General features: G+C 58.6%; 1 protein-coding gene across 1 annotated transcript; it reads right to left on the bottom strand.

Annotated features, from left to right (window-relative positions):
- Positions 1-2,022: 2,022 nt before the first annotated feature.
- On the bottom strand, positions 2,023-22,490 carry TANGO6 (transport and golgi organization 6 homolog). The gene is made up of 17 exons (XM_071567187.1): positions 21,800-22,490; positions 21,514-21,630; positions 20,569-20,719; positions 19,743-19,867; positions 19,125-19,287; positions 18,528-18,610; positions 16,362-16,474; positions 14,864-15,040; positions 13,285-13,411; positions 12,582-12,761; positions 10,544-10,678; positions 8,623-9,126; positions 8,318-8,375; positions 6,003-6,155; positions 3,986-4,137; positions 2,983-3,096; positions 2,023-2,361 (listed from the first exon to the last, which is right to left on the bottom strand). The coding sequence occupies exons 1-17, from the start codon at positions 22,475-22,477 to the stop codon at positions 2,185-2,187; spliced, it is 3,207 nt and encodes a 1,068-aa protein (XP_071423288.1). The 5' UTR covers positions 22,478-22,490; the 3' UTR covers positions 2,023-2,184.
- Positions 22,491-22,721: the final 231 nt, after the last annotated feature.

Raw genomic sequence — 22,721 nt, 5'->3', positions numbered from 1 at the left:
CACCGGCATCATCACAGGCACCAGGCACAGCGGCTGCACCGGCGGCACCGGCAGTGGCCCCAATGCTGCACCGGAACCGGCATCACCATCACCCGGCACCGACATCCCCGGCACCGGCGCAGCGCCACGGGCCGGGGACCGGCAGCTCCACCCACCCCTGCCCCGCTCCTGGAGCCCCTCTCATGACACCCACGTGTCACCTCCTTGTGCCGCCGTGTCCTCCCACGGCTGTGAGCCACCCATGTTATCCTGTTCCCGTGGCGAGTGGGTGCCAGGGCAGGACCAGGGTCTTGCCGGGGACAGCAGCACCATGTCACCGTGCCGGGCCGATGGCAGGGGACATATAGCCCTGGGATCATGTCCTTGTGCAGGGCTGACGGCTGGGAACAAACAGCGTCGGCAGGACCATTCTGAGCACACAGGAACTGCAGCCTCGGCTCTGGGCTCAAATCCAGCACTTTTGGGTTCCTCACTCCAATATGGGCCATTGTGTTCTGCCGTGCTGTGAACCGGCCGTGAGGTGACACCAGGACTGGACCTGGAGCCCCTGAGCACCAGGAGCTGGGGAAGGGAATCCCTCCAGTGGGGGCACTGTGGGCGGGCAGGTCCCCCTCGACTGACACCCCCAGCACTGCAGTGATGCCAGCTGGGATCTTCCCTAGTGCCTGGAGCAGGTGGTGAGGAACTGATGAGCACATGGATGGGACAGGGGCATGCCAGGACCCTCAGCACCACTGGTGGGGCTCCCATGTGGCATCAGGGGGTTGTGGAGATGTGGGGTCAGTTTGGCGTGGCCTGTGCCACTGCTGTGGTACTGCCAGGGTCCCTGTGGTTACAGGTGCCCATCTGCGGGGAGAGGGGACACAGGACAGGGGCAGTGTGTCCCCTCTTCACAGCCCTCCCTATGCCCTCATTAGCGACCCTTCACTTTTTGGTGTGCCTAAGGTGGGAACCAAACTCCCTCCACCTTCCAGCATAGCCAATGTCCTGCTCCCAGTGGGAGGACAGCCAGACACCTTGTTCCCAGAGGCAGGACGGCTGGACATGTCCTTGTTCCTGAGGGCAGAATGGCCAGACAGTGCCCAGCCAGTGGCATCAAGAGACTTTTCATTCCAAATTCATCCTCCACCATTCATGGCAGTCCCTGGACAGGCACAGCTGGTACAGCAGCATTCTGGTGGGTGCCCATGGTCCAACTCCACCACCTGGAGCGAGGAGGGGCACTTGGCCACCACTGCTGTCTGGTGAGGACAATGTGCTCCTGCTGCTCATGCACTGGGGACACAGTACAGCACAGTAGGGGGGTGGAGACACAGCCCAGGGCCCTCAAGCTTGTAGGGAAAGGGGTGTACCAGACCCCCTCACACCACCTGGGATGGCACAGGGCAGCTGAGAAACAGGCACCTGGGGCTGTGCATGGAGGAGCTGGAGGCTGCCTGGTGCCAGGGGAGTGAGGGTGTCTAAGGACTGGGTTCCTGGGGACTCTGCTCCCACATCACTGTAGATGTGCAGCAATTCCTGGTGCAGGAATGAGGCCTGTGGTGCTGCAGCACCCATGGGGGCTGCCCTGGCTGAAGGAAGGGGTGACCCTGATGCTGGGGTGTCCTAAAGCACATGGTGGTGAGCAGTGGTCCCAGCCAGGCACCCTGTAGGGTCCCACAGAGTCTCCTTGGCATGGAGGGGGCTCCTGGTGCCACAGTGGAGGGGGCTATCCTCAAACTCTGTGACAAAGGGGACCCTAGACCCCTCAGCATCCCTGTGATGTATGGTGCCAAGTGGGGGCCATGGATACCCACTCTGGGGGTGCAGAGAGCAGAGTCCCCCATCTTCCTCTCTTCACGGACAGCCATGGCTGGTTGGCCACAGGGAGCCTGAGGCATTGGCCCCACTGGCTGCTCCCTTGGCCCAGGTGCTGTCCCCAGGGGCAAAGCCCACCTTTCCACGGGACCCAGGGGCCAGGACAAGGCCACAGTGGCCTCCAGAAGTTTCATGTGTGCCCCACAGATGCCACGGACACAGCGCTGACTGAATCTCTGTTTAATCCCACACCTCGTCCCAGCAAGGTTCCCGCTCCTTCTGGCACCCACTGGCAGCATCCCGTGGGCACAGCAGGCCCTTCCCCTCGGGGAGCCATTGGCCCCAGTGCTAGAGCAGGACCAGTTCGTTTCCACAGGCTCAGCCCTGCTATGGCAGCACCACGATCTTCTTCTCCAGTGTCTGTGGGGGGAACAGGACCCTCCTCATGACGGTGTCCAGCTCCTCCAGCGCCAGCTGTGCGTGCAGCACCGTCGCGCCGTCGCGCTCGGCCGTCACCACGTGCTTCAGCAGGCGGTACAGGTCCCGCAGCACGTCCCGCAGCACCTGGCACAGCGGGCATGGCAAGTGTCAGCACCCGCCCCCTCGACGTGCCCTGGCAGGCGAGGGGGTGCCCCTTCCCCCAGCACTGCCGGTGCCAGGACACTGCGGCACCACCACAGCCGGCCACAGCTCTGGCCCCCGTGACTCAGTTTCCCCACAGAGCAGCAGCATATTGTGGTGAACCTGCAGCCCAGGGGCACGGGGGGATGCTGAGATCCTGTCTGTGGGGATTCCCATGGGGAAGCAGCTGTTTCCTCCACGGGAGTTGAGTCCCAACATGCTTGTTACTGGGAACTGGGGAGGGAGGCCACAGTGGCGGAAAAACTGGGCATTTCCAAGTCAAATCAGTGATGAATAACTCCCACGGCTCCTGAGAGCTGGCACTGTCCATGGCATGGCAATGCCCCACAGCACATCCCAGCAGCTCAGAGGGATGCCCCCACAAAGTGCCCTCTTTCCTGGGATCTCCTGAGGGGGCCCTTTGGTGGGAAAGGGTGTCAGTCCCTTGACACTTGCCCTAGAAATGAGCCCTGCAGCCCCTGAAGGGCAGGAGCTGTGTCTGAGGGATGCCCTGGAGCCTGTTGGGGTTTGCCCCTGCCCTGGGGACAAGCAGGGGTGACCCACCTCAGTGGCCTTCTCGCTCAGCCCCCTCAGCAGCAGCACCACCACGTGCACTGCGGCTCTTCGCACCTCGGCCTCGGGGTCTGTCCGGGCTATGGCTGTCACACAGCAGGTGACCTGTGGGGACATGGCAGGGGGGCATCAGGGAGGGCTGCAGGACATGGGGGATGCCAGTGGAGCAGTCACTGTTGTGCTGGGGACACTCTGAGGATGAGGAGGGGACCCCAGTGCCCAGCCTGGCACCCAGCTGGGGGTTCTGCTTCCTGCAGGGCACTGGCTCCCAGCAGCCCTTTCTCCTGCCGGGCCCAGGCGGTTCGTGGATGCCTTGGGAAGCTGTATAACCATCTGTATGAAAAGCAGGCAGAGCCAAAGGAATCTAATTAAATCCCAGCAGTGACAGCCAGGAGAATTAGCAGAGCTCGCGCCTTCCCGAAATAGCACCGTGTGGCGCGTTGGCATCACATCAACTGCCGGGACCCACCGGTGCCGACCGGGAACCGGGGGGAGAAGCCTGAGCACCATATCCATGGTGTCTGCAGCTCTGGGAGCACCAGGGGGGCGAAGCTCTGGCTCCCACAGGGCACAGACCCATCAGCTTGAGGGCTGCTGGATCCCAGGAGGAGGCTCACCCCACCAGGATCACAGCTCTGTGAGCAGAGCCTGCAGTGATACTGATAACGGAAATTATGATAACGGGAGGGTAACAAGGTGTCATTAAGCAGGAGGAGTCTCTGGCAGGCACAACCTGTGCCCCCAGGTCTCCTCTGGCAGCAGCTGCCATGGGTGGAGCAGGCTGCTAAAAATCAGGGCTAGAACCTCCTGAGTGTTTGCTTCAGGCCCAAAGGCTTTTATACTCCATGGTATCAGCAATTATCACTCATGTCCTTTGTGGAAAGGTTCTATAAGGAAATGGAACATTACCATGTCCTCAGCAGCCCAACCACGTGCTAATGAACCCACTTGTAAGATCCCCAGGCAGGAGTGTGGGGAAGGATGGAGCTGGTACCTCCTGGATGATGGATCCCAGCTGGAAGCCAAGGTGCTGGCACAGCTCACCCAGGTTGGACAGGCTGCTGGCCCGCAGCGCTCCGTCAGGGTCCCGGGCACCCCGCAGGAATGCCTGGATCAGTGGCTCCCGGTGCTGGAACACCATGTCCCCTGCAAGGCAGTGCAGAGCGGTGTGTCACCAGCATGGAAAAGCCCACAGCCCCTTCCTGCCAAAGCCTTGGCTCCTTTGGGAGCAGATGGGTTTGGCACCCCTGTGGCAGCACTGCAGAACAGCTGGATGCAGCATCTGGAGCACGGCTTCTGTCCCTCGGCACATTCGCTGTGGGGGCCCTTTGGCACATCCCAGTCCCCCCATTCAAGGCCTTGCAGACACACCAAGCATGAATCCCAAATTCCCACCCCAATTAGCACATGGAAGTGCCGTGGACGTGTGAGCTGCTAATGAGAGGTCAGGGTTTGTGTCCTACATCCACAAACACCCTGGGAGTGTGGTCATCCCATGGGAGCTGGGCAGCTGTGTGCCCCATGGCATGGGCATGGCTCCCACCAGGAAGGGCTCAAGGGGCTGGAAGGTAAGATACTGCAGGCTGGTTGGCCCACAGGCTTGCTGGTTTTTCAGTTTTCCCAAGCTTTGGAAGCTCCTCAGATCCTGGTGTCATGCAGCTGATGGAGGCAGTGGGATAGATGCCTTGGGATGCTCTGGGATGCAAGGGCAGGAGTAATCCCTGCAGGCAGAGGAGGGACCCCATCCCAGTGCACACGGGAGCTCCGGGCTGGGGACTGGCACAGAGCAGGGGAGCCTGGGGCAATGCTGCGCTCACGGATGGCCAGGTTTGCTGGGGATACATCCTGCTCTTTGCTTCCCAGGGGCTGGAATCATGGCAGTCTGAGTAGTGCTGGGTGATCTGAGTGGGATGTATTCCCTTGGAAGCCAACAGCACACTGGCCCCATGACAGATGGCCACAGAAGGAGCATGGAGCATTTCCCTTCCTGCTACAAAATCCCATCCTGGATGGGAAAAGCTGCTCCAGTGGGATGGCAGGCAGGGATGGGGACAGGGAAGGGGTGGGAAAGAAGCATAGCAGGAGATCTTGGCAGAGCAGGAGATCTTGGAACTGCACAGAGCAAAGCGATCCTGGAAGCGCTGGATAAATCCTCGCTCTCAGATCCTGAAGCTTTGCAACAGAAACAACTTGGTGCAATTTGTTCTATAAATACGCCGGCGAGCCGGGACGCGCCGGAGCTGCCGCCTGCGGCAGTGGCACCGTGGGGAGCGGGGAGAGCACAGGGAGGCTGTGCCACCATCTCCAGGGATGCCCAGCACCAGGCCAGACACACAGGCATTGCCTGGCGTCTTCAGGGACTGAGGGGCTCTGCTGCTGAGCACTGGAACCCCTCTGGAGATGGTGGGATGGCCTGTCTGATCCCAGCAGCGGGGCCGGATACTGGCACAGCCTGGCATCGGTGGGATGCCAACAGGCTCAGGAGATGTAGCAGAGGTCCCAGAAGAGTCATGGCCTGAGGGCTCTGGGGGTCCAGGCTCTGCAGGAGCAACCCCAAGAGAGGTACACTGTGCCTGGCTGGGGACCAGCAACCCCGTCCCGCTGTCCTGGCAGTGGCACACTGGCTGCTCCCCCCCTGGACATGGAGAGCCCCATCTGCCTGCTTCTGCTGGCCTGGCCTCCTCCAGGGAGTCAGAGGAGGCATTTTAGGACATGTCCCAACAGCAGCTGATGGAAAGACCTCATGCAGCTTCTACCCCTCAGCCCTGCATGTCCGGGCACTTCCCAGCAGCCTCTGAGCCCGGCACTGCCGGCCAAGGGGAAGGGGGGCTGCTGGCAGGAGCCCCTGTGCACTGCTCCTGCCATCAGCAAACACCAACCACCCTCCAGCTACTGGACCCTTCGTATCTTCCCCCAACAAGAATCCCCGATGGGCTTTCCTCCTAAGATTTGGAGATGCCAAGGGGTGCTGTGGCTGATGGCAGCGGGCACTGCCATGGCCATGGACTCACCCAGTGCTCGGGTGACACGCATCAGCACCTCACCCAACTTCATCCTGGTGACAGCAGCTGTGGTGTCCCCTGTGCCCTGAGCTGGGCACTCGTATTGTGCCAGCAGGACGGGCAGGATTCGCTCTGGGTACTCACTGGAGAGCAGGGCAATGCCTGAGGGGAAAAAAAGCTGGAAAATCAGTAATTTGGCAGTCGGCAGCAGGTGCCCACTCACTGCTGCTGGTTGATGCCCATTGACCCAGTGTGGGAGCAGCTGGGCACTGCAGGTGATGCTCAGGCACAGGGTCTGGTCACTGCTCTCAGCTCCTGACCATTGGCACATGGTGCCAGCGTGTCCTTGTCCCTGCTGGATTCAGCTGGCCCAGACTAGCTGAGCCCGAGTGCACCCTACGCCCATTGCATCTCCCCAAGGATGATGAGGGATCAGATCCCAGACACAGGACATGGGCTGGGCAGTGCCACAGGGCTGCACCAGCTCTGCTGTCCCTGTGGAGCCGTGGGCTGGGGGAAGTGCCTCTGGCAGCACTGGGCACCTCTCTGATGGGGAAAGAGGGCTGCTTTCCATAGAAAGAGTGAGTAACAGAGTGCCAAGCACTAATTCACAGTGAGTCCTGGCTCTCCAGAAGCTTCACCTCCAGCCCCATTCCCTGGTTATCGGAGGGTGCCTTGTGTGGGTCACCCTTTGCAAGCCCAGGCACATCTGGCAAGGCAGCTACCTCTCCTCTGGCACTGCCTTATCCCAGAATCACAGAGTCATTTGGATTGGAAAAGTCCTCCAAGATCACCGAGTTCAACCATTCCCTCAGCACTGCCAAGGCCACCACTGACCCATGTCCCCAAGTGCCACATCCACAGCTTTTAAATCCCTCCAGAGATGGGGGACTGCACCACTGCCCTGAGCAGCTGTGCCAGTGCTGAACAGCCCTTTCCAGGAAGAAATTTTCCCAATATTCAACTTAAATTTCCCCTGGTGCAGCCTGAGGCTGTTTCCTCTGGTCGTGTCCCTTGTTCTGTGGGAGCAGAGCCTGACCCCACCCTGGCTCTCCCCTCCTTCAAGGAGTTGCAGAGAGAAAGAGGGCACCCCTGAGCCTCATTTTCTCCAGGCTGAGCCCCCCCCAGCTCCCTCAGCTGCTCCTGCAGCTCCAGCCCCTTCCCCAGCTCCATTCCCTTCTCTGGACACGCTCCAGCCCCTCAATGTCTGCCTTGCAGTGAGGGGCCCAGAATCAACTCCAGGATTCCAGGTGTGGTGCCTAGCACAGCAGGAATATCCCATTGGAGTCCAGCTCTGTGGCACCCAGCGGTGCCACAACACCAGCTCAGCACCAGCCCTGCCGCTGTGGTGGGGAGCGAGGGGGGCTGCAGGGCCCCATCTGGCACAGCCACTGGCCCTGAGCTCGGCACGGCTCGGCACAGGTGCCGCTGCCATGGGCCAGGTGAGTCACCGCCGCAAGGAACCGCATCAGGGTTAATCACTGCCGTGGCCAGGCTGCCAAACGCGGCGGCAGCTGCAGCGGCGCGTTAATCACCGGGTCGGTTACGTACAGCCTTTGTGCTTCAGCCGCTGGGCAAGGACAGACCCGTCCCTCTCAAGACCGTACAGGCAGTGGGAAGCACAGGATAAACTCCTTTCCCAGCTGCTGCCAAAGGCTACCAACCCAACGGCAGCAGTGCTGGCATGGCTGTGGCCCAAGGAAATGCCACCTCCCTTCCATGGAACCCGTCAGACTGTGACCAGCCATGTCACTCAGGACACCCACCCACGTCTCCCTGGTGTGGAGGAACCTGCCTGAGGATCTCACAGGCAGCCCAGTGCTGTGGGGCTGTGCTGAGCATGTTGGAGCAAGAACTGACCTGAGGGTTTCCTGGGAAGTGGGAGTTGCTAGCTTGGCCATGGAGATGGATGTGGCAGGGCCCTGAGGGATAACCAGTGGGTCCCCCCAGCCCTGCTCCTCTGACAGCCTCAGCTGAACAGACCCCTCAGTGGATGCTGGGTCAACATGCCAGCGATGTGCCCATACTGTGCTGGAACTGCAGCCCCAGCTGGTGGCACAGATCTGGCATAGGGACAGTGACCAGCTCCAGGTAGTAAGAATAACTGGGAGACAAAGCCTGGAGCATCAGGAAATCATCATGGAGCCCACACATGGCTCCAGGCTCCACCAAACAGCACAGAGCCATAGTCTGGGAGGGCAGGAGCTGCCAAGCCCTCAGCCCAGCCATGGCTTTGCTGCTCTACCCTCTCACTGTCCAGAGACCCTCAGCACAAAGCCTTCCCTGATGAAGCACAGGCACTCATCCCAATGGGCATCACTCACCTTGGATGGCGGAGAGGTAGACAAAGGTGTCCTCATGCTGCACATTCTCCAGGAACACCTGGAAGGAAGGGGAAGTGCCAACAGCAGTGACCTTGGGCCGGGCCAGCAAGGCCAGAGAACTCCAGTAATCAGGACCATCTCCAGCCCAATGGCACACAGCACAGGCTCTGCACCATGGCAGGGGACAGGGACCATGGCACAGGACAGGGAGCATGGCACAGGACAGGGACCGTTGCAGTGGATGGGGACTGTGGCAGGGGACAAGGACCATGGCAGGGGACAGGGAACATGGCAGGAGCCAGTACCTGCAGCAGCTTCTCCTGAAGCCGAAGTGCCTCCGGATCACGCTGGATGACCAGGCTGGCGAGGTGGCGCAGGGCAGCTGCCCGGCCGGGGGGCTGGGGGTCGTAGGCTGACACCAGCAGCTCCTGGAGCCCAGCTGGAGCTGGGCTGTCGGCACACGGGGCTGGAGTGGGACTGCTGGCACTGGGGTCATGGCTCTGCTCTGTGCTCCTCCCTCTGTGAGCTGAGGGGCTGCTGTGTCTGTGCTGCGGCCGTGCCTGGCTGGCCCCCGGGCTGGGGGCTCCACTGGGAGTGCCAGCAGGGTTCTGCACTCCCATCCCAGGCTTCCTGCCCAGCATGCTGTCTGCAGCAGTGCCCACTGTGCCAGGGGCACAGGCCCCATGGGTGCAGATGGCGATGCGCAGGTCCAAGGCCAGTTCCTGGGTGAGGGGCTCGGGGTAGGTGTGGGACAGCTCCTCCAGCAGCGGCACCAGCCGCTTCAGCACGGAGAAGTCACTGGATTGGAGCTGTGGAGGGAGAAAAGCAGCACTGGCATCACCACAACAGGGATCCGTCCGCTCCCCGGGATGCTGCAGGCAGGGCAGGCAGGCATGGGGATGATGAGCCCCAGAGTCTGTTCTGTAGCCCTGTGGCCACTCCCATCCCCATCCTATGAACTGGGCTCCAGGCACCACAAGCTCCTGACAGCAATGCCCATGGCCCAGTGCTGATCTCAGCTCTGACATCTCCAGCAGACGCCATGGCAGAAGGTGGGAAGGGCATGAGCCTGAAGGACAGTGGTGTCTGTGCATGGGGACCAAATCAGGGACACCCTTCTACCACGTGCCAGAGCTGTGGCAGGCTTGCTGTCAGTCCTGCCAGGAAGAACACTCCTGGCATGGCAGCTGCAACCTGTCCTGAGCAGGAGAAGCTCCTGCCCTAACCTGAGTGTAACTGCTAAATTCTGGGCTGTGAGGCCTGAAAAGGGATGCTTTAGCTTTAGCAGAGAGTTTGGATGATTGCACAAAACCCCTTTGGCTGCTGAAACCCAAACAGCTCTGCAGCTGCTTCCAAAACCTTTCACATTCCACTTCCCAAGTTAAGTTGTTCCCATTAACGCCAGAGTGGGAGCAGGAGCTCAGCTGGGAGGGGCCCATTGCAGCCACAAGACTCTGGCTTTAACTTCTCTCCAAATAAAGTTCTTTTCCCAGTATTAGAAATTCAGCAGTAAGACACAACAAAAGAGGGAAAAACCATTAACAGCTGGATCTTCCTTTGGGCAAAGCCAGGGATGAGGCAACCCCAGCAGCTCAGTGCCAGCAGCACAAGCTGAAGGGACAGCAATGCATTAACAGATGGGCAGCTCTCTCTATATATACAGGTATAATGTGGTAACTGAGTGGTGTAAATAATAATGTAACTATGTATAAAAATGTCCATATGAAAATGCAGAGGACTTTCAAGAAGGGTACAGCCCACATGGGAAGTTTATTGCACTTCAGGGTCAGAGCCTATGGCGTGTAGGGATGCAGAGGACGCAGTGCTGGTATTTCAAATGGCTGCATTGCTCTGTCAGTGCCTTCTTGGAAGCAAACTTTGGGGTATAAATTAATCTATTAATTTATAATATATGTTATTATGATATATAATATTATACAATTATCGTGATTTTATACATAATTTATAATGTGTTGTATATTTATTTATATAAATTAAATTAATTAATTAAATTAATTTCAGGGATATCCTGTTGGGATCAAACCCCTGGCCAGCACTCCCACACTGCTCCCAGTAAAATTAATACATATGAATTACATATATACATACACAGGCTGGGACTAAGCAGGGACCCCAACCAAGGCACCCAGACGTGCTGCAGCCCCCCTGGGCTGGGAATGGCAGTGCCCTCCCCCCCATCCCAAGCCCCCCAGCTTTGCCCCTCACCTGCACGGCCCCCCCGAGCAGGGCAGCCACGAGCCCCATGGCCATGGCGAGGGTCTGCGCCTCGGCGGCCGCGCCGGGCCCCCGCGCCGGGCTGGCACAGGCCCTCTGCAGCACGGCTGCCACGAACTCCTGCACCTGCCAGGGAACAGCAGTCAGCAGGGGGATCCCCAGGGTGCCTCCCTGAGCCCTCCTTGTCTCTGCAGCCATTTCAGTTTCCCAAGCCTACACCGTTCTCTAGCACAATTCCATAGAAATTCAGGAAGAGGCTGGTCAGGGCTCTCAGGCACATGGTGGGATTGTTGGGGTGTCCTGTGCAGGGCCAGGAGTAGGACTCAGTGACCCTTGTGGGTTCTTTCCAACTCACACATGCTGTGATTCTTGGGAAGGGGTTGGATCAGGATCATTCCAACCTAACAGGTGTGTTGCAAAAGAACTATTGTGTTCCTGTTTTGGAAAACAAAGTAGGAGGACAACAAGGTCCTATTGCACCAAATCCCAAACTTCCAGCCCCCAGGGCACAGGCACTGGGTGCAGGCAGCATTTCCTCCTCAGCTGCACAGCCTCCTTCAGCACATCCCTTAAGGAGGGAGGCTGTGGAAAAAGACTTTGATAAAGGCTGCAGAAAAGGCTCAGATACCTGCTGGAATGATTATTCCAGAGAATAAACTCCATCAAACAGCAAGAAAGTAATAAAAGTTGGAGTATCTGCTCTCACAAAACAGCAACACACAAACAAAGGGGCTGAAATGATATTTAATGTAAAGAAAAGGAACATAGTGAATAAATAATCAGCAGGTGGCTACTGATAATGGAAATTTACGAAACTAATCTAGAAGGAAAAAAAACCCACTTTAATGTGGAAGATGAAAAAACCTTGAAAAATAAAACCCTGGGGCATGGTCATGTCTCAGGCAGGAGGAGAAAATCCTTGGTGCAGAAAGGAAATCAGGCTGACCTTGGTTATGTGGGGGAATATGGAAATAAATGTGCAGCTGAGGGGACCACAGCAGCCTCTGATTCTGGGCTCCAGCTTTGGAAAGATGGATCCCACTTATTCCCACCCCATTAGGGTCCCCCGAATGCCCCAAGGAACCTGCTCAAAGGCTGCACTGCCACTACCTGTCCCTGTCCCTGTCCCAGCCCAGGGGCCTCCCTGAAACACAACCCCAGGCAGAAGGATAATGGATTTTTTGTCTGGATTTCTTTGGTGGTGGGTTTTTATACCAGACTCTTGGCTGGACCCTGAAACCTGGCAAAGCCCTTCCCTGGTTCCCACCCCGACTCTCTGGCCCGCGGGTGGGTGTGAAGGGGAGGCAGGTGGGGACAGAGCCGTGCTGGCTGTGTCCCCTCCCCACTGCTGTGCAGCACACAAAGGATCCTTTGTCCCAAAGGGAAACATGAGGAAACCTGCCTCGGGCAGTGACCGCCTCTGCCCATGGCAGGCACGGAGAGGTGGCATAACCCGGGCACTGGGCTAAGAAACAGCAATAAAAACCAGGATGTGGAAGTTTAAAGATACCAGACTGGCATGGTGTGGGACAGCTGACCCCGTCCAGTGTGTGCTCAGGGGCAGATGTGCCAAGTTTTAATGATCGTTTTTAGGACCATGGTTAAGGAGCCCCAGTGGATTTTGAAATTACAACACTGAACACATTTTGCACTGCCCACTCACGGAGCACAGTTAACACCAACCAAGTTGCTCCAAGATTCATCCAACCTGGCCTTGAACACTTCCAGGGATGGGGCACAGCTTCTCTGGGCTACCTGTGCCAGGGCCCCATCACCCTAAAAGCCAAAAATTCCTTTCCAATCTCCTATCTAACCCACCCTCTGGCAGTGGGAAGCAATTCCCCTTGTTCTGTCACCCCAGGCCCTTCTCAAAAGCCCCTCTCCATCTCTCTTGGAGCTCCTTTAGGTACTGGAAGTGGCTCTAAGGTCACCCCAGACCCTTCTCTTCCCCAGGGTGAACAATCCAAGCTCTCCCAGCCTTTCCTCCTGGCAGAGTTCAGCTGATCCCCCCGGCTCTGTCACCACCAACCTGCACAATGTCAGTGAACACGGTGTCCGAGACGCTCTCGCACAGCGCGGCCACGAGCTGCAGGACCAGCAGCTTCCTCCCCTGCCTGGCCTGCTCCTGCTCCAGCTCCAGCAAACTCCCTCCCGGCTCCACAGCCAGGTTTGGAGCTGCCTCATCCTCCACAGCCACCTGAGTCAGCTCCTGCCAGGAAGGAAGCACAGGACACAGAGGGGCAGTGTTTGAACACTGATAACCAGTGCCATGGATGCCACATGACTCCTCACACCACTGGGACCTTCTAGTTGGTACAAGAAGGTCTCTGAGAGTTGCCACAGCTCCTGGGAGTCCCATTCCCATCCCTTCATGTGACTGTGGGCTGGGGGGACACAGAAAACCCAGCCCAGCCTAGGAGGGAACTGCAGGGGCTCCCAGTGGGATCAAAGGAAGGTGCTGGGGCCCCTCTGCAAAAGGCAAGGAAGCAACAGGGATTATTCCCAGCTTCCAACACACCTTTAAACTCCAGACATGCTCATGTTGTTAAAAAAGCCCAGGGGAGATGAGAGTTAACCCCTTCAGGGATAGGGCTGCTCCCTCTCCTTGGCTCTCCCACCCAGCACACAGGGCTGCTCTGTGTCCAGGACACACAGGGGGATGATCTTTACTGCTTGACCCAAAGAACCCATTCCTGCATGTGTGCCCCAGCCAGGGACAGGCCTGCCCTCACCTTCAAGCAGTGGATGAAGAAGTCTCCAGCCAGCCCACTCTTCTGGCAGTGGGACAGGAGCTCCACCAAGCTCTGCACATGGCACTGCTCCGAGGAGATCTTCTGGTACAGGGCCTCATCTTCATCACTGCAATGGGTCACTGTGTCACCAACACAAACACATCCAAACCCCCTTGGCCCTCCAAGGGCAAGGTGAAATCCCAGTCTGACTTTTCCTGGAAACTTTCCTTCCCAGCAGTTTCCAACAGACCCTGAGGGCATCTAAGCCAAACATTGCCCAGGTCATTTGTGATCACTCGCTCAGTTTATTAATGAACCTACATTCATTAACAGAACCTGTGAGCCCAAAATGCAGGTTTCATTCAGACATCCCATAAATAACAGGATTAGTGCTGGCTAAGTCATGCAGTGGTCAGAGCCATAGAAGCAGGGACATGAACATGGGCAGAGCCAGGGCTGTCATGCAGTAATGTATTCCCAGTTTAACCACAGCAGAGCTGCTTCTAATTGTGGCTTTCCAGTACCTACAGAGACTTTATAAAAAAGCTGGAGAGGAGCCTTGGAAAAGGGCTTGGAATGACAGGATAAGGGGGAATGGCTTCCCACTGACAGAGGACAGGGTTACATGGGATACTGGGAAGAAATCCTTCCCTGGGAGGGTGGGCAGGCCCTGGCACAGGGTGCCCAGAGAAGCTGTGGCTGCCCCATCCCTGAGAGTGCCCAAGGTCAGGTTGGACAGGGCTTGGAGCACCCTGGGATAGTGAAAGGTGTCCCTGCCCATGACAGGGGATGGAATGCGATGAGCTTTAAGATCCCTTCCCACCCAAACTAGTCTGTGATTCTATCCCTGGTCAGGAATAGACTGAAACAAAGACAAGCCAAGCACATATGCAGGGATTTTGCTGCAGGTGCTCCCAGCTTCTGGCACACCCACCCCACAGACACCCCTGGACACGGCCAGATCTCTGCCTGTCCCACACCACTCCCTGCCAGTTCACAGTCCCCTTCTTTAAACCAAATCTCCTGCTGCTGGACATCCCAGCCTGCGTGGCTGGGCACTAATGGCTGCAGTTTATTCCCAGCACGGCCACACTCTGCCTTCACTTAGAGACCATCTGTGCACTCCAGAGGAGCTCAGTCACTGCTCCACCACGCTGGCATTGCCAGAGTCCGTGCTGTGACAGTGCCACCTGTGCCCGAGGGACTCCACTCACTGTGCCACGAGACAGGCTCAGGCTGGAAAGTGGAAGTTGAATTTGCAGGGACTGAAAAAGCACATCCCATTCCCAGACAGCCCTCAGGCAGGGCTTGGGAACCAGGAAAAGCAGGCAGGGAGTGCACATCAACACCCAGGTGGAGCATGATGCTTTTTTGAGGCTGGATGTCAGAGCTCTGTGTGGTGTCCCCGGAACCTGGAGGTTGTGTGGGCTGAGTGGGAGCATCACCTGCCTGAGCTTCAGGGGATGAGACCCTGGTGGGATGGTCCTGGCAGCTCCCCACTCACCCAGGCTCTCTGCCAGGCTTCCCTGGAAAGTCCTGGGTGCTGAGTAACCCTGGGTACTGTCCCCACAGCACTCACCTGATGGTCTCCTCCACGGCGATGGCAGCACCGCCCTCGCTGCCCGCACGGACACGGCACCGTGGGTGGAGGGTGGGCACGGTGCCCCCCAGCCCGGCCAGGCCTGCCAGCACAGTCAGTGACTGCTCCCGCTCCGCCTTCTCCAGGAACCACAGCAGGATCTCCTGGCACGGTGTGCTGGCAAGGAGAGAGGGGGCACTGGTGACATTGCTCTGCCTGCTGCTCCCCTCCCTGCCATGGGGACACACGTTTTGGGATGAGGGACAGCACTGGAGCCCTCTGGAGCAGCCATGTGCTCCCGTCAGGATGCTCTGGCTCCTGACTCCTGCAGCCTAAGGCATTTACCCCACTGTCTAAGGGGACCAGCAGCACATCCTGCTTTTTAGGCACAGCAAGATGGAAGGATTTGGGTTCCTCCAGAGTTGAGCCCGGTGAGGAAGGGAGCACTGTGAACATCCCTGGCGTGCAGTGCCAATGCCTCATGCCAAGGTGAGAAGGGCTGGTGGCAGTGCCAAGGGAGAACAGGAAGGAGATGGGAGCACTGTGAGGTGGCGTGGGAGCCCTGCCAAGGAAAGATGCAGGTTAATGAGGTGGAGCGGCTGCGCTGGGCTGTGCCAGGGGTCTGGAAACCTGAACCCTTCCAGGCAGCTGAGGGCTTAGTCATCCCTGCCAAATTCCTTAGCAAAGGGAGCAGTGACTGCTGGCCCAGCAACGTGAGCTTGGCACGTTCCACCAACTTGCCTCGGCACTCACTGCTCTTCGAAGTGATTAACGATGTCTTTAATAGCAGCAGAGGCTGTGTCTACACACACCTTTTAGGGAAAGCCTGCACATGCCAGATCACCAGAGAACAGCATAACCCCACCAGGAATGCTTTTAACAGGATGATCCAAACTTCAGGTAGCCCAGGAAAAGCCTGGAAGAAGGACAGAGGACAGCCAGCACCTGGTCACTGCTGTCCCTGCCACCAATATTGGCACACGTGGTACTTCCCATTCATGGGAGCTGGGCATGGCATGAGGGATGGCTGCCAGGAGGCAGAGAGTGATCCTGCATGGATCAGAGAGTGATCCCAGATCAGAGGAGAAAGATCTTGTATTGTCAAGAGCCAGCAATTGAGATGTTTTATCCAGTTTTTATCCTGTTTGTTCATCGCTCTGACATTCAGCCAGGTCCCAGCACCACCACCTCCATCCATGGACAACCACAATCCCTGCACCAGGCAGAGCCAACCTGTGCTCCCAAGGGCATGTTTGCCTCTACATGGAACACTCTGGCTCCAGGGAAGACAAAAACTAACGTGAGAACTGCTTTCTCAGGCACAGAGCTGCCAGCAAGGTCATTTATCCTGCCTGTGGTTCCTGCCTGATAGGAATGAGAGCTCCTGGGGATGAGAAAATGGAACTCTGCTCCTGTCTGTGCCCACAGAGTGCCCGCTGGAGGTGGGCAGAGCCCAGCGGATGAAACCCCAGCAGAGCCCAGCACAATCCTTCCTTACCGTAAGTATGACACATTCTGCTTGGCGAAGGAATAGAGGGAAAAAACCACTCCCAGGACTGACTGTAAGGATCCCAGCAGCAGGCTCGAGCTGTCATTCCCAACCACATACACCTACGGAGAGAAGGGCATGGTGAGGGAGGCAACAGCTGCAGGGGCAGAGGGGAGTGCGGGCACACGTCCGTGCGCAGAGCGGCGGCCGGGGAGGATGGTGGAGGGTTCTCAGCCTCTTCCTCCAGCCTGGAGCCTGTTCTCCCTGATCATGCCATATTCCCCATCACAACCTGCCTTCAGCACCATTTTTCTCCAAGCATTTCCTTAACCACAGCAGGCTCCAAGCTATAGGAAGGCTGCAGCCAGCCCTTCGGGAAATCTGCTGCTTAAGGGTAAGGTCCTGCTTGGAATGAGCAAATCTTTATGGAATTACTGCAAGTCTCAAACACAGAGATCAGTCCCTAACAGGGCACCTGGGCTGATGGGTGCTGAGCTGAGACACCAGGCTGCTGGGGGTTGCAGGGCTCTGCTCCTCTGCTCCACCTCAACCAGCATGTCAATCACTGTCAGTGCCCCCTGTGAACCCAGCACACCCTTCCCAGGCCCACTGCACACAACTCCCACCTTGCTGCCCATAGAGCACAGGAAGAACATTCACAGAAGCCTCATGGCATTGTGTTTCCTTTTGGATTCTTTTAAAGGAATTATCCCAAACTAAAAGCCAGGTAGGATGCTTTCACTCAGAGCCATATGCTGAGAAAATCTGGTGTGATCTGGACTCAGATTTCACTGAGTGTTTGTGTGTACCTGTCCTGGTTTTGGCAGGCTCTGTCTTTGCAGCTTTTAGCTTTAAAAAAAGGGGAGGGCAGGTAATAAAGTCTTTTCCCAAGTTTCCCAAGGGATTTCCAACGACTTGCTCAGAAGATGCTCTCCCTTCACAGCAGAGTCCTCACTTCTCTGGCCTCACGCTCCCTACACCTCTGACCATCTCCCAACACCTCTGACCTCCTGTTCCCCACACTTCTGACCTGCTTCCCACACCTCCAGCCCCCTTTTAACACTTTCTACCTCCTGTTCCCCACACCTTTGACCTCCCTCACCCCACACCTCGACCTCTGAAATCCCTGCTCCTGGGAACAGACCTGCCCAAGGCAGTGGGACAGCCCAGGTGGGAGGGAGATGGCCCTGATAACACCCTGCCATGCTCCATTGATGCAAACAGAGCTGTTTCCCTGTGCTAATCCCCACGGAGCCATTCCTCCTCCCCAGACCCTTGTGTACACAAAGCCTCCCTGATGAAGCCCCAAGGACGGTTTCTCACCCAGCATCAAATGACACTTGCTAGGCAAGAAATCGCCCCAAATCCGGGGTCCCCCCGCTAATCTGGCTGCTGTCAGGCCTCCAGCACTCTGCCATTAAGGAGGGACCAACCCCAACCCCCCAGCACAGCACGGGAGGGAGCAGCCTTCCAGACCAGTCTCTGCCTGCCAGCCAGTTACAACAGATCATTACTGGGAAAAGAGACAATTCCAGCATTAAGAGCTTAGCCTGCCTTGGGGCATGCCAGGAAGCAAGTCACCAGCTTCTGAAATTTGAATTCCTGGGTTGGAGATGTCCTTCTGGGTTGGAACATGCAGCAGGAAGCTGCTGTCAGGGCAGGCAGGGGGGCCAGCAGTGCAGCACTGGGGGTACTGGTGGGGATGGTAGGAAATGGAGCTATGGGGGAAGGTGTCAGAGGAGAAGCCTCCACAAAAAACCCTGATCCTTCATAGGAAAAACACAAGGAGAGACCCCAGCTCTGCCCCAAAAGCCAAAGCCAAATCTGTGCCCCTGTGAGACCTTAGGGCCCCTTCCAGTGCCTAAAGGGGCTCCAGGAGAGCTGAAGAAAGAATTTGGACAAGGGCCTGGAGTGACAGGACAAGGGGGAATGGCTTCTCACTGCCAGAGGGCAGGGTTACATGGAATATTGGGAAGGAATTCTTGGCTGTGAGGGCAGTGAGGCCCTGGCACAGCCCATGGGGAAGCCAGGAAACTCCTGCATATGAGGATGAGGTGAGTCTGTGCGTGGCTGCAGGAGATGCTGGGTTTGTCTGGTCCAACACACACTGAACTGCTCACCAAGTCTCAAACCGGCTCTTTTTAAAAGTTTTCTCCCACAAATCTGACATGGTACCTTAAGCACATCTTCCACGCAGCCACCCAGCTCTGCCTCAGGCACCAGCACAGTCCCTGCTGCCAAATCCTCCACTGCCAGCTCTGGAAGCAAAGGGCAGAGACATCAGCACACCAAAACACCCTGGAGCCCCCAGCAGCAGAGCAGCCCCACCATTCCCTGCACCCAAAAGCACTTCCACAGCTCCCTTCCCTCCCCTCCCCTCCCCACAGGAACCCAGAAGTGCTCATTAGAGGTGCTAATTGCACTGCAGTGCTGTAAACCCCCAAGGACGTGGGAATCAAGGCAGACACAACTCCACAATGGATTCCCCAGAGAGCTGCTGGTCCAGTGGGGAACCGATGGCTTCTGTCTGGGAGCCCAAAACAAGGGTGTCAGACTGGGAGAGTTTCCCAAGGAGCCCACGGCAGGAGGCCCAGTGCTTGGCTCCCACTCTGGAGTAACTTGGCTCAAGTGGTAGTAAATATGGTGTAACCACACAGACAGACATGGGCAGCACAGAGAGCTGGGCTCACACGGTCTGCAGCCTGAGGAAATTTGGATGGAATGACAAAAATCAGCCAGGAGAGAAACCAGAGCCTTCCCAAATCTGGGTACCTGCTGCCTTGGAGCACCGCAGGAGTGGGGACAGCAGGGGCTGGAGCAGGTGCCTCTCTGCCAGCTGGGGGTGCTCCCTGGCCATGGTGAGCACTGTGGTGGTGGCCACACGCTGGAACTGCCGTGCTACCACTTTGTCCTGGATGTGCAGCAAGTCCAGAATCTGCAAGGCAAGACCATGACAAAGGAACAAGGATCAGCATCTCCCTAGAGGGGGCAGCCTGGCTCCTCACAGTGACCAAAGAGCTGCCCATGTGCTCCTTTGCTGGACATTTGGCATGACATCCCATGTATGGAAGAGCCAGTGTCCTTCCCACGTGTGCAGGATGCTTTTCTGGGCTCCAACCAAGAGCCTGCACCACTCCCAGAGCTGGAAGCAAGAGCTCCACACAGAGCTCTGTGTGGTGCAGTGCCAAGCAGCTCGTGCAATCAGGCAACACCATCCAGCACTTCAATAAAACAGAAAATTCAAGAGTGGAAACATGTCCCACTGCCAGAAAAACATCTCCACGTTGTGCTGGCTCAAGCCAGGCCACGCTCGAGCAGAAGGGACAGTGCCAACACTCTCCAAGCTGGAATTGGCTCTGCATTCCCAGGCAGAGGGGACGAAGGACTTACCTGGGGGCACACCTGTCTGTAGTAGTCCTCGAGGGAGAGGCACTGCTGTGGGCAGGAAGCCAGGACCTTTGCAACTGCATCACATTTCCTCCAGTCCAGAGCTGCTGCTTCAGCGCCAGCACCGCCTGCAGCAGCAGAAATCCAGGATCAGCTCCGACAATGGCCAGCTCTGGCTGAAGCCAGGTGTTCTGGCCAAAAATTGGATTTCAAGCTTTTACTGCTGTTATTAAACCAAGCATCTTTCAGGAGACACCTGAACTTAAGGATAGAAGGGGCAAAATTGCTGTGCAAGAGCTTTGATAATGGAAAACAACTCTACAGACAGGAAGATGAGCCAAAAGGTGGAGGGAGGTTGTGCACAGACAGTGCTGTCAGGTTGGTGTTGGCTGGAGGAGGCTTTGGCACTAAAATCAGCTTTTGGAGAGCAACAGTTTCCCTCCCTGGCAGGACATGGGGAGCAGGGGATGGGTCTCAGTCTCCCTGCAGTTCTCACAGCCCAGTGCCCAGCACAGCTCCCAGCACACTGGCACTGGGCACTCCTTGGGAGTGACCACACTCTGGACACACATGAGGTGAGAGCTCCACAGAGGTATAACACACCAAATGGGGTTGGGAGCCCTCAGTACAGGTTTCAGTCACGACATGTAATCCAAATTAGGGCAGTCTGGGAGCTCAGCAGAGCCAGAGGCAAAATCTGTGTGTCACCACGTCCCCCTGGCCCAGCAAAAGCCGATTGCCATGCCCATGCTCTGGTGGCTTTCATGGGATGAACCATCTCAGACAGCTCTGAATCTGTGACCCCCAGTGCCCAGAGCCCCCCACTCACCGCCAGTGCCCTCCAGGATGCCCCTGACCACAGCCTGCACCCCGCCGGGCCGCAGCAGCCTCTCGGAGAGCAGGTGCCCGCAGAGCCGCCGCAGCCACGCCGGAGCCGGAGCCGGAGCCGGAGCCCGGCCCGTGCTGGGGCATGGAGAGCTCTGCAAGGGACACAGGAGCAGGGTGAGGAGTGACCTTGCCACTGCTGTGCCAGCCCCACGGATGGGCACACAACCTGTGCCCTGCCAGACAGTACAGGGCAGGGAGAGACTTTGAACTGCTGCCTCATCCAGTGGCACAAAGCAGAGCAGGAATGAATGAAAGGGCAGCTGAAAGGGACCTACAAGGACCATCAATCCAACGTGCCTTAACTTTTGGTCAATCCTCAAGTGCTCAGCATGTTATTACATCTCTGGAAGAGTTCAAGGCCAGGTGGGACTTGGGCTTGGAGCAACCTGGTCTAGTGGAAGGTGTCTAGTTGGAATGGGATGAGCTTTAAGGTCCCTTCCAACCCAAACCATTCCAGGATTCTGTAATTCTATTATTATCCCTTAGAGACTTTCCAAAAACAACACTCAGGAGATTCTCCATCTCCTCCTCCCCAGGAGGCTTTGGAATGGCCCCAAACAGCAGTGGGTGCCCTGTGCCACCCCCTGAGTGGGAAGGGGCAGGTTCTGGAGGAGCAGGAGCTCCACCTGGCCGGCCACGGTGGATGTGGGTGCCAAGCCAAGGTGGCACGTGCAGTGATGACAGTCCGTGTTCACACCCACCTACACACCCCACCCACACGCTCCGGGGCTGGGATGACACACACCCAACCAGCAGCTTCACCGGCTCTCGGGGACTGGTTTTTGGAGCGTTAAGAACATTTCCAGGAGAGCAGCACCCTCTGAGTGCAGGAACACACAGCCCCATCTCCATGGGCATCTCCACGGGCCCCACGGCCGCTGGGTACCTGCTTGGGTGGCCCCTGCAGGACAAGCAGCTCCTGCACTGCCAGCGGCTGGTACACCCGGTCCAGGATGTCCCGCAGGTCCTCCCGGCACCGCGCCCGCTCCGCTTCCGAAACGCCCTGCAACGACACACACCAACCGGGATGGTGGGCGAGGGCAGCCTGGCCGGGCACCGACACCTGCCGGGCACCGACCCCGTGCCCTGCAGCCCCCGCGGCGCTCGGTGTGTTCCCCCGCGTGGGGAGTGCGGGGCAGGCGCGGGGGCAGCGGGGCCGGGGGTGCGCGGACCTGGCAGAGCGCGGCGGGGCCGTGGCCGAGCGCGCAGAGCGCGGCGAGCAGCGGGCGGAGGTGGCGGGCGAGCAGCGGCGCGGCCGTGGCGGGCAGGCGGGACAGCGCGGCCAGAGCGGCGGCGGCGGCGGCCAGGCGGGCCCCGCGGGCGGCGGGCGGCGGAGGGGCGGGCGGAGGGCAGGGCCCCAGCCCCGGGGGCAGGTGCGGCAGCAGCGCCAGCCCCACCGCGGCCCGCAGCGCCCGCCGCAGCGCCCGCGCCTGCCCCGCGCTCAGCGTGTCGGCCGCGGGCGGCGGCGGCGCCCCGGGGGAGGCGGCGGGGACGGCGGGGGAAGCGGCCAGCGCGGCCAGGCGCTCCCGCAGGCACAGCAGCAGCGCCAGCACCCCGCAGCCCGCCGCCCAGCACGGCTCCGCGCCCGCCGCGCCCGCCGCCAGCGCGGGGTGCCGGGACAGCACGGCCGCCCGCAGCGAGCGCAGCGAGGCCCAGCCCGCCGCCCGCGACAGCTGCTCCTCCAGCGCCGCCGCGTTCCTGCGCAGCGTCTCCGGGCACAGCGCGGGCTCCGCGCCGGGCTCCGCAGCGCTGTCACGGTCACCGGGCGGCCGCAGCAGCAGCTCCAGCGCCTCCAGCACACGGGCCGGCTCCGGCTCCGGCTCCGGCTCCGGCTCAGCGCCCCCCGCCATGTTGGAGCCGCTGCCAGTGGGCGCCGCCATCTTGGGAGGGTCAAGAGAAGAGGCGGGGCGGTGCCCTGCCGCCATATTGGGGAGGTCGGGTGTGGGCGGTGATTGCCGCCATATTGGGAAGGTCTGGTGTAACGGGGGGTGTGTCCGCTCCGCCATGTTGGGAAGGTCTGGTGTAGGGGGGGGGTGGGGGTGTCCGCTCCGCCATGTTGGGAAGGTCAGGGGAAGGGAGAGCCAGAGAGGGACA

Source organism: Pithys albifrons, chromosome 12, assembly GCF_047495875.1.
Source record: "Pithys albifrons albifrons isolate INPA30051 chromosome 12, PitAlb_v1, whole genome shotgun sequence".
Classification (NCBI taxonomy): domain Eukaryota; kingdom Metazoa; phylum Chordata; class Aves; order Passeriformes; family Thamnophilidae; genus Pithys; species Pithys albifrons.
This window is presented reverse-complemented; position numbering and strand designations above follow the sequence as displayed.